General features: G+C 45.0%; 2 protein-coding genes across 2 annotated transcripts; both read right to left on the reverse strand.

Moving 5' to 3' along the window:
* Positions 1 to 441: 441 nt before the first annotated feature.
* On the reverse strand, positions 442 to 1,218 carry FOXG_22336 (L-lactate dehydrogenase; the record flags this gene model as incomplete). Its single annotated transcript, XM_018402741.1, has 2 exons — positions 442 to 968; positions 1,026 to 1,218. Coding segments are annotated over 2 exons (634 nt in total), but the record flags the coding sequence as incomplete, so codon positions are not given.
* An 8,692-nt stretch (positions 1,219 to 9,910) lies between these two features.
* Positions 9,911 to 11,628, reverse strand: FOXG_16141 (alcohol dehydrogenase). Its single transcript, XM_018396226.1, has 2 exons — positions 10,626 to 11,628; positions 9,911 to 10,576 (listed from the first exon to the last, which is right to left on the reverse strand). The coding sequence occupies exon 1, from the start codon at positions 11,623 to 11,625 to the stop codon at positions 10,738 to 10,740; it is 888 nt and encodes a 295-aa protein (XP_018256735.1). The 5' UTR covers positions 11,626 to 11,628; the 3' UTR covers positions 9,911 to 10,576; positions 10,626 to 10,737.
* Positions 11,629 to 12,140: the final 512 nt, after the last annotated feature.

A 12,140-nucleotide genomic window follows, 5' to 3' on the forward strand; every position in this document is an offset into this window, starting at 1 on the left:
CGCCAGGAGGCACTCGCTAACCGGATTTCGGTCCGGCATACTCCCACTACTGAGATGATTGCAGATGGCCTTACGAAGGCACTGCCCGTTCAGCAGTTCCAGAAGTTCGTCACACAGGTTGGCCTAGTGGATATCAACGACAGGATCCAGGAGAGAAGGTTCAAGGAGCTTACTGCGGAGGACATCATCAGAGCAGAGGAACAGTTATACGAAGGATGAGCCTATGAAGGGAATGGACGGATGGCCAACCTGACGATAGCAAACGGACTATACAGACTGAGCCCCAAGGTTCAATCTGGGGGGGTGTGTTAAACAAGTGCTGGAGTATCACGTGCAAGCAGGGATGCTTAAGATTACGCGCCAAAATGGCGAACCCTTCAAGGGGCAGATTTCAACAGAACACAAGATGAATACACCAATTCACATCAATGAACCGAATACACGTAATGTTTGACAGTAACACTCGCTTGTTTGTAACACTCGCTTATCACGTACGTTACTTAAAACACTGTGAATAGGAAACGTCATCACCACCAGTCTCGTTGGATCGACTCAACACTTTCTTTCACTAGTTTTCCCAACGCCTTTACCGCAACCTCTTCCCCAGCATCCAAAGATAACGGAACTGAACTCAGAATTCCCTTTCTTCCAATAACAGCAGGCATGATGAGACAACATTCATACTGCTCTTGAAAGTGACTAACGGGGTATACCTCATGCTTGTCTAAGATAACAGAACAGCACAAATTAGCAGCGACTGAAGCAATCTCAAACGGCGCAGAGCCTTTACCCCGTATGATACTTTGCAATCGATGCTTGCAGATTAGTTCAATTCTATTGCGATCAAGAGCATTGAACATTTGTACGTCAGCAATAGGGACCGCGCCAATGCTTGCTGAAGACCAGGTGACTACTTGGTCGTCCCCGTGACGACCCACGACGAATGCATCTACAGCAGACGGTGATACCTATAATGGTGCTGTATTAGAGAGATTGAGATGTCTGATAGAGTCGCGGGTACTCACCAAGGTACGAGATGCAATCATCCCACGAAGTCTGTAAGTGCCGAGAGTAGTACCGGTGCCGATGACCTGAGACGGAGGAAGTCCCGACATGTCTTTGGCGATGGATGATAGCAAGTCAGCAGGATTTACCACAACCAGCAAAACCGTGTCAGGTCGGAAAGGTTTCATCGCCTCCATCACCTCACGTATCATCGAAGTGTTCCGAGACATATAGTCAACCGTTGCCTTACCTTGAAAGAACCATAAGCCTGTAGCAAAAGCAAGTACTTGGACGCTTACCTAACGTGTGTTTAGATGCAGCGGTTATGACCACGAGGTCGCTCTGAGCGGCCTCACGATACGTGGCTGGGCGTACACGTGTACTGTTGTTAGTACTGTAGATGACATCGGAGAGGTCTTCGATCTGAGCATTTCTCAGATTGAGATCGAGATCAACGAGAAGCGACTCGCTGGCGATAGAATTCAGTGCAAGGTTATAAGCGACGGCACTGCCGACTTCTCCGACACCTACAATCGCTACTTGAGATGCTGAGCCCTTTGTGTGCGGTTAAATAACTCGAGGGATTGATCTCCCATCGTGCATAAAATGTGCCGTGTCTTATAAAGTTCAAGAGATGAGTTTATGACTTGCGGCGTGATTAGAGTTTGCGGTGTTCTGATTGTGTTCTGGCGTCTGATATTGGTGGCTGTCAGAGTAGCAAGGGAGGGTTACACGATAAGCGAGGTGTTATGACAGTTGTAATACGATTATCTGCACGAAGCCACGATAAAATCAGATCATAGTTCGTTCCGTGCTTGTTAATGGGGTTAGAAAGGTATTTTAAGAATGCCTTCACTGGCGGTTATATGCGGTTGTAGTACTAACCGAGGTCCCTGATCTGACTGATGCACCATTGCACGGTCACCTTGAGCTTCTCGTATCGGAACATTATATTCCGGTCTTCCAATAGTCAAATGGCCCAATCAATCTAACGACGCCGGTGTAAGCTTATCTTTGGCGCATAAGTGGATCACTTCACATGCGACGAGTTAGTTCGTAATGGCCTGCACAATGACCCAAACTGACCTCTATTCTAAATATAAGTTAGAGGAGGCAATGCAGTTGTAGTACGAGATCTGGAGATTGGAAGCACTCCAGTCAAGTATAAAATGCCATCTCAAGCAGCCATGCGCTGACTTGATCATTATCAATAGCATCCGCTCGCTATCATAAGATTCAATCAATCATCACACATCAACACCATTGTCATCATGAAGGTTATCCCTCTTCTCACCACTATGGCTGCCATCACAGCTGCTACCCCAGCTCCTAAAGGCTGTACGCCTGGAACCTACTCGTGCACGCCAGACCTCAAGGGCTGGCAGGTCTGCAATGTCGACCGCACCTGGGTAGTAAGTATCTCCGTTCCATGGCGGCGGATGACAGGAAAAGCTTATCCGGTCTCTAGTTCGCCGGTGTCTGTCCCCCGAAGACGGGTTGCCTGTTTAACAAGCAGAACGGCTCGCCGTATTGTGTGCCCCCTGGCTTCCATTTTTGATTGGGCTGCATTGCCGCGTCGTTGGGAAACGTCGTTTTCTACTTCTTTTGTTGATTCTGTTCTTTACCCAACTCTTAGTGCTTACTCATTGCGGTATACGAGGGCGCTGATTAGTGCATCTTGATATCACTCCTTTGCTGGCGACAATGTGGACATAGTGCCAGCTCTTTGTACATAGGCTCGTTCTTTAATGTATCTTTACTTTTGCTTTATCACATAACAATGCCCTGGATTGTAATGTCTAGTATATGCAGTGAAAGATATACCCATTAATAGCCTAGTATCTGAGTAAAAAAAAAGATGCTAATAAGTTGAATCCCCAAGTTGGCAAGCCTCAAACAACTAATGATACAAATTCCTCAACCAAAATTTGCAAGCCTCCAGGAAAAGAAGATGTACATTCCCCATCGGTTAAAACCAACTCCATAATCACCAAAAGAGTCCGTTTAGACCAACCTTCTCGTATTTGTAATGTGTATTCAACAACAGTCTTTTACTTTCAACAGTCCGTGTTCTCCGCCAGTCTCTGCGACTGCATGGAGCAACCACGTTCATCCCCATATGGCCATTCCCCTTTCATCTTGTACACGCCGTGTCGTACTCTGCATAATTCAAGAGGATCAAGCAGCTTACGCGCTGCATTGTTTGCATCAGCCCGGTGAACAAAAGTCCCCTCTATTTGCATCTCCTGCACGCAGCCAGTTCGATCTTTATTGTAGTCGATGACGGTCTGCGTCACGTAGTAAAGCGAAGGTATTCCTTGGGGTAACATGATAGATCCATCGCTGTCTCCCAGAAGCTGTTCAGTGTTGGGTGTAGCCTGGATAGAGATCTGGAATACCTGACCTGCAGGGGCCTTAGCGTAGACCAGAACTCCATTGCCATAAGCCCAGTCTTTAGTGTGACTTGAATGTACGGCGTACTCGATGAAGTCCTCCGGTTCGTATCTCAGCGTATGGAGGACCCTGAAAGCCGAGTCTTTGGCGGAGTCGAGTGTCGTACGTGTGCCGAGAATGTAGATGGATCGTTTGGCCCCCGAAGAGTCTAGATGGAAGTCGATGACTGTTAGGATGACATGGTAGAGGAGTTCGGAACTGTTCGACATGATGAAGAACTTTCAAGTAGATATCAGGTATTTAAGCAGAGAAGATGGTTGTTTAATGAATAAGTCAGGTTTAATGACCCAAGAGCGCTCGAAGCGACTGAAGGGACGACGTGAAAATATATCCATATTGTCTGATGTGCATTTTGAAATCAGAGAACGCGTATCGTCATAGTAGCCAAATGAACGACGCTGCGGGGCTGTCTCGACATGTCTTCATTGGTCATGCGATAAAGGTGGCGCCCTCAAACTCAATTGAATCTGCCCGAAGTTTGTTAATCCCCGCCAGAAGATACGCACCTGATCCTTGTCGTGTAGATGCTGCCTTTTTCATCGCATTCAGAGCTGTCATATGTCAGTCATAAGAGCAAATCGTGTTAAATTGTTCAACCCGGGTATTCAGCGAATTGGATCAATAGGATTTACTCACATAAACATCTGTGGCGTCTAAAATGGCTGAATGGGAGTGACTCGTCACATCATGTTGCGTCCCGTTGTGGCGTGATGCTAACGCTACGAATGGTAAGTAATGGTGGTGTCCATCATATCATAACCTAGAGCCTCGGAAACCCGTTCGAATGCTAACCTTCGATCAATTTCAGATGAGAGTTCATAAGGTATAATTCATATCAAGCGCAACATCCCAGTCACTTGCCTCTGTGAGGAATCTCGGTGGGGGACCATCCTTCGCAAGTAGCTACGAGACTAATTGTCGCACTGGATGTGCTTAAAATGGATTGAAGGTCGGGTCATTCAGAATGAGCAGCAGTAGTGAGTTGATTGGTTCTATCTTCTGTGTGGGGTAACGTACATGATGAGCGAGTGTCTCAGACAAGCGAGTGTCTCACCTCACTTTACACCTAAAAAGCTGGCTTTTAAAAGCTTATATAGAATTCAGGCTACGCCCAAAAAAGCTAAAAGCTTTGTAACTTATTTTTAACTGTATAAGAAAGCTATATAACGTGTTTGATAAGTGAGTGGGTCATCCAAGTGAGTGAGTCAATCTTATTTCCACCTTAAATCCGGGGTTTAAAAAATTCTTTAAAAATTCAAACTAAGCCTAAATTGGCTGTAATTTTAGTAGCCTATATATAAGTCTTAAAATATATTATATAAATTTTTTAAGACTTTTAGAAAAATTCTATATAGCTATAAACCTTAAAACCTATTTATACTGTATTTTATACTGTATAATTAAGCTTTACTATATAAAATAAAATAGCTAAAAGTCTTAAAAAAATATTTTATAATAAGGTTAACTATACTATTCTTAAAAATATTTTTTTTAAATTTTTATCTATTTTATTTAGAATAAAAAAATACTATAGGGTAGGTTTTTTAATACTATACAGTGCAGTGACTCACTTACTTGTCTGACCCACTCACTTATCAAACACGTTACTTCATAAAAGAATTATAGCTAAATTATTCGTAGAGTTATTAAAGAAAATCTATTTATACTGTATTTTAACAGGTTTTTTAGATAATATAATGCTAAAGAAAATCTAAAAAATAATATTTTAGTTTTAAAAGCTGTACTACTTAAAACTATAACTTTTAATATTTTCTATTATTTTATTTTAGCTAAAAAAGTGCTGTAGGGTAAGCTGTATTTAGGTAACACAGTATAGTGAGACACTCGCTTGTCTGAGACACTCGCTTATCATGTACGTTATTCCATCCCACAGGTTTTACTTTAAATCACCCAGCTTGATTACTAAGGGCTGTTGTTCCTGAGGATCATTGAGACCATGCCCGGCCTGCGACAGGGTGTTACAGATAAGCGAGTGTTACAAAAGTCTTCATCTTAAAAATAAAAATCTCAATAAAAACACAATAAAGTATCTAATCGTTTAATTCTAATTGCTATACTCTTCTGCAGAGGCCTCAATACCCTCTTGACAGGTCCTTGCATTATGCCCGGCCTTGCCGCATCTCCCACAGCGCCGAACCCCCGGTCGCATCGACCTTCCCTGACCACCACTTTTCGACAATTCGGCCACTACCTGCATATCTATATCTATCTGATCAGTTAAATCCCGACCTTCCTCTACTGCCATCTTCCCTCTATTCTGTAGGCGGGTTCTTTTTTCTCTGCGCCGTCGGCTAAGTATCTCATTCGCCTGTCGAAGATCTTGAATCTCAGCCCTCATTAAAACCATCTCATGCATAACTGCCTTCGTTCCTTTTGAAAGAGACTTTAGTGCTTCTAAAATTGACTCTGGAGAGCTGCTTTGATGCCTTCTAACTCGTCTTTCAAGGTATTCAGACTGCAATTCAGCCTCAATAATTGTCTTCGGGGTCTTTGAAGTCCAAGGTTGTGCCTGGCCTGCTTCCTCCTCAGCAGGTGTTGGAGTCCGTAGCTGCACATGAAGCTTTGAGACTACACTTTCTGGATCAAAAGGGACAAGGCCAGCTCCCTTAAAACCTCCCTTAATATTCTTCTCGGTCATAGTAGCCTGAAAAGCGGCATAAAAGGCCGGGAAGAACTCGGTCTTCGAAATGTGAGTTATAGAGCTTCTGATTAGATGCTCAATTTCTCGACCATATGCCTTTTTCAGCGGCCCAAAGCACCCGATGTCAAGAGGCTGAAGTAGATGAGATGAATGAGGCGGCATACAAAGCGTAATAATATTATGCTCCTCACAATATATCTCAAAGTCGGTCGAGTGGTGACTTTCGTGACCATCAAGGATCAGAAGACGATAGGAACCAACTGATAGATTGGCTGTACATCGGTCAAAGTGCTTTAGCCACTCAAGGCCTAGCTGGTTATTTGTCCATCCATTTTGGCTCGTTGCGATAACCCAATCGCCCGGGAGGTCGCATTCTCGGTACCAATTCGTAAGGTGATATTGGCCTGCACCAATGATAAACGGTGCGATCGATTGACCTTCTGCATTAATCGGCTGGATTACAGTAATCCATTCCCGGTTTCCAGGCTGCGCTGATTTTGGTCTGCCTTGCCTTTCTGAACCGGTGACGACCATTCCGGCCATAATAATGCCCATCATAAAGCCAGTCTCATCAAAGTTCCAGATATCATCTGATCGGATACCATACTTTGCGATTGTGTCCTGTACGAGCCTAAACTAGCTACGAATAATCGATGGATCTTCGCATTTAGCTCTCTGGTAGTCATATTTCCGAAATAAACGCGTCTTGAGCTCTGGTTGTCGCTTTACAAAGTTATGAGCCCAGCGCTTGCCGACAGGTGACGCATCGCGGTCAGCAAGCAGAGAATTAGCCATTTCTTCCACAAAACGTAATCGCGAGGGAAATCCTCGCGAATCTAGATCAAGAATGAATTGGACTATTATCTGCTCTTCCAGATCAGATAGTTTCCGTGACTTTGGAATCCAATCGCGTCGTGATTGAATGCCTTGCTGGCGGCGACGTAGGCGGCGCTCATCAATCTCATACATCTTTGCAGCGCGTCGGACACTTAATTTTGGATTATTCTGAAGGGCCTGAAGAGCAAGAAGGGTTTTAGCTTCAATTGAAGATTGTGACATGATAAATGGTTGAAAACTAATTGATCAGGTAAAATGTATGATGTAAGAGGGAAAAGTGCGGCGCATACTTGTCTGCGGCGCATGCTTATCAAACACGTTAGCTTTAAATTTAATTCTTTTTTGGATACCGTTTAAAAAATACCTACTCAGTAGTCTGTTTTTTCCGCTTTTTCGGACGTATTTCTGCAGCTGGTTTATTATTTAACTTCCAGGTATTCCTTTCAGCCCGATCACGGGCTGAGATCAATTGTGGTATATCAGGAAAAGCCTGATTAGGGTCAAAATTGACCTGCGAGCGGCCGGGTGGCCTCTGATCAACTTCTCGAGCTCTTATGATCACGATTGCCTCGTCTTTGGTGCAGTTTTCGGCTATCTTTTGATCGAGGGACTTGCCTGCCTTCCTGAGGATTAATCTGATGTCCCTTTGCACGTTTTCTGACGCCCAATTCACCTTTAAAAGCAGTTTTTCAATATCATGACTATATGAAGGCGTCGCGAAGATATCATCGCCCTGTAGAGCTTGGATTGGTGGTGTTATAAGGGGGTTTGAAATCACGGATCGACGCTCTTTGGGCTTCAACTTTAACACTGCCTTCTCAACGTCGACAGGATAAATTCCAGATGCTTTAAATGCATTCCGGATATTGTCTTGACTGAACGCTTTATTGGAAGCTATTTTATATGCAGTTGCGAAGATATGTTTCTGCCGAGAGGATGTCGCCTCGTACGTATGCATCCCGGCCGTCTCAGCTCGATAATACCTCTTCAGAGCTGCGAAAATGCCCACATCGAGAGGTTGAGTGATATGAGAAGAATGCGAAGGCAGCCAACTGAGCCAGACCTTGTTCATATATGCCTTCTTCATGAATTCCACAGAGATATGAGTCTTATGTTGGTCCAGGACGAGAAGTCTCCATTGTGACGGGTCTTTTGGCGTCGTCCCAGGGAGAAAAACATCATAAAACCACCGTAACATAATTTCCGTATTGCTCCAGCCCTTCTTACTGCATGTGTATTTCCAATCAGGAATAAAATCGCCAAGATTCTGGCCCTGTGATGTTTTTCCTGTATATACAATACACGGGGTTAGTCGCTGACCTGTAGCAGATATAGTCTCGAGGATTGAGATCCAAGCCGAGGCGTCAGACTGTATCTTCTCTGATGAAGTCGTCAGGACCGTTCCGGCAACAGCCCCGGCCAAAGACTCCCCTTCTTGGACTCCAGTTTCGTCGAGATTATACATGCGGTCTGAGCCTATGGATAACTCTTTGCAAATGGCCAGAAGACCACGATAATACTCCCTGAGTCCCTCCTCTGTCACTGTCTTCCTTCTTGCAGTAGAAAAAAGTCGTGATGGCTTCAAAATAACACTCGTATGACGCCTGAAGAAACGGTTGACCCAGTTCTTGCCGAGGTGCGGTCCAAGACCGTTGAGTTCAGCAAGATGCTGTGCGTATGAGTGTATCTCTGACTTCAGAAGAGGCTGGAACGCCTTCTCACGCAGTAAAATAAGGTCAACGAGTTCCTTTTCCTGTAAAGGAGTCAGAGAGAGGAACTTTTCATGTGCTATTTGTGTCGATTAAGCACCGTTGATCCGATCCCTCAATGTCGAGCGAGGAACGGTCTCCAGCTATGATGCAGCGCGAATACTCGTCTCACGGGCGTTAGAAATGGCTCGAAAAATCCTCATTTCACGATCAGGTATATTTAAAGTCATTTTAAAAACTTGGAATTAATTGAATAAGAATTGCAACCGTGAGATATCCGCGTCATAGATGCTATCTGTTGGTGTTGAGACTATCACCAATCGGGCGGTGGGGGGTGGGCGGGGTGGTGAGATACGTTAGAAGCCTTAACAAGCCTAACAAAACACCAATGCCTTCTAATAAGGCCGAAATAAGAGTACAACTGGAATGGCTGAGTGTGATGGTAAAAATGAAGGATCCTGTCAAACATTACGTGTATTCGGTCTATTGATTCAGATTTGTGTATTTATGTTGTTTTGTGTCAAAATCTTCCCCTTTAAAGTTCTACTATTGCGATTTGTAATCTTAAGGTATTCCTGTTTGCAGGTGACATCCTAGCACCTGTTCAACAGATCCTAGCTCAATTGACATCAGACTAGCCTGTTTAGACACGGTACATGAAGGATTCATCTTCGCATGGGTCAGAGTGCCTTGACAGTTCATCTGTTGATTTGAAGCGGCCCGCTGTCAAACAATTTATCATCTGGGAAGTCCCTCAAAGTGGGCTGGTATGCTCAAGCATCTAGGCTCATTTGTAGGAGGAGGTATGGTCTTGGCCCGCCTCGTCTGTGCATGAACCCTTTGATGCCATCAAAACGAAACCTAATCTTCATGATTATTATGGGAATGAGGTGTGTGTGATCTGATGACTAGGCACGCCCATGTAGTTGTGATGAAGGATTTGGAGGTACTCCATAGTAGGGGGCAAATGAGTGAGATCACCGCACTCTACGCCAAGAATGAGCCTCTAGAACTTGGTCTCAGCAGCCAACTAAATACCGACAGTATATGTATATTCAACAACTGAACGTACCGGATGCCACCATGATATCTTCACATCACCACCGGTGGGCCCAAGCTGCTGAGCCGCAATCCCCACCGGAGTTACTCTGCGAACTTCTGTGGATCACACTCTAGACTTATGATTCTGAATACAGGCTTAATTAACCGACCGGTGCAGACCCCTCTCGACTCGGGCTGACGTGTGATGTTATCTGCGTCTCAGCAATCTTCTAATGAATAATAACTTATCAATCTTTAAACGTCTTCAACATTGAGAATAATATTAATTTCGTTCGTGGCCACATCCTGCCTCAGCGCTGCTTCACTTGCGCGTAATGACGATCAGCGCCAACGTAGGTCTTCGCCATCCTGCGTTGACCAAGTCTGATACCGTAATTAATACGACATGACATCCGAGCCTTAGATAATTCGACTAACATGATGTAGCTTCTTCTCGTTGATATCGGAGAAGATGTGTACCCAATCGCTCGGGAGTCTATCTCTACCCTGGTCTTCCAACGTTTGAGACATCCCTCATCTCTGCGTATAAGGACACGAAGGTATTTCTGCGGTGTGTTTCCAACATTGAAGCCGCGCCGTCGATATTGCGCTACTCAGTGACCTATCTTTCATGCCAACCCAGGCTAATCTAGCACATGCTGATTATATATAACTATGATGTCCGAATGTTTCATTGGAATGTCCTTCGGAAATAGTACTAGAACTCAGAAATATACTACATCAGACGGTCATAACATCGAAACATATGCAAACATTCAGTCCACGTCAATAACTACCTTCAAGGCCCCATGCTGAGCCGCCTTTCCAAACGTTTCATAAGCCTTCTCCATGTCACTGAACTTAAAGTCTAGACCAATAGGTTAGCTCTTTCTTGATTGAATCAAGTTTTTGCTTACGATGCGTGATGAGTAGGCTTGGCTTCAACTTGCCTGACCCAACTAACTTGAGAAGCATGGGTGTAGTGACAGTGTCAACAAGTCTCGTGGTGATGGCTAGTATCACGATTGGTTAGCAATACCCTTGCTTAAGAAGAACGCACTCACAGATATTTCTATCCCAGAGCTTCTGTAGGTGAAGATCCGCTTTTGTACCGTGAACCCCGACGTTGGCTAAGGTGCCGCCGGGTGCCAGTAACTCTTGACATAGCTCGAATGTTGCTGGGATTCCCACAGCCTCAACAACAGAATCGCATCCCTTGCCGTCTGTTGCAGCCATAACACTAGCAACTGGGTTCTCTTTGGAACTGTCAATTATCTTGGTGGCGCCCAGGTGCTTCGCAACTTCTAGCCTCTTGGCGTCCATGTCGACAATGATAATTTTGGACGGTGAGTACATCTGGGCCGTGACCAAAGCCGCCAAACCTATAGGACCAGATCCCACGATGGCAACGATGCCTCCTGGCTGTACCTTGCCATTCAACACGCCACATTCTAGTCCTGTGGGGAATATGTCACTCAGCATGACCAAGGCAGCCTCATCAGCACCCGGGGGGATGGCATAAAGGCTTGAGTCAGCGAATGGAACGCGGACAAACTCAGCTTGCGTGCCATCTATGGTGTTTCCGAGGATCCAGCCTCCCGATATGCAGTGGCTGTACATGCCTTTACGACAGTACTCGCAAGTCGCGCAGCTCGAGATACACGAGATTAGCACACGATCACCTTTCTTGAACCGCGTGACAAAGGATCCTGTGGAGTGCACAATACCAACGCCTTCGTGACCTAAGACGCGGCCGGGCTGGCAGGTAGCCACATCGCCCTTTCGGATGTGCAGGTCTGTACCACAAATAGTTGTCTTTGTGACCTTTATGATGGCATCAGTTGGAGATGAAAGGGTGGGAATAGGCCGATCCTGGAGGGATACCGCATTGACTGCCCTGTAGACGAGAGCCTTCATCGTAGATAAGTATCTGGGACCGAGTTTAGTGTAGTTAATCAAGGTTCTAAACCGGGCAGTGCTATAGATGGCAGGAATGAATGACCTTGAGATTTGAGTAAGCATCGATATCGGAATGAACCTTGTGGAATCGTCAAAACAGCGGCGATGAACGAAAAAATGGTGAGAGGAAGACGCCTTCAGGAACGTGTTTTAAGGCTAAGATAGTGTTCCTACCGGTGGTCTGATGGCCTGATGTATGCTATTGGTGTCATGTAGTTTAAAAAGCGAGGTAATTTTGATTATATATGGCAAACAGCGGGGGAGCTTCTTTGTCAATCATGTGAGAACTTTCGACTAATGAAATTAATAACAACGTGGGTGAGAGATATCAAGTTTACAACAGGCCATAATGATCTCATTATTTGAGGACCTCTCGAGGTAAATACGTGATGATTACATGACCATTAATGGCGACCAAAACAGCGTTGGCTTATCCACTAGCCACGTGGTATTGCGTGAGGATGACGTGACGG

Source organism: Fusarium oxysporum, chromosome 3 (genome assembly GCF_000149955.1).
Source record: "Fusarium oxysporum f. sp. lycopersici 4287 chromosome 3, whole genome shotgun sequence".
Taxonomy (NCBI): Eukaryota; Fungi; Ascomycota; class Sordariomycetes; order Hypocreales; family Nectriaceae; genus Fusarium; species Fusarium oxysporum.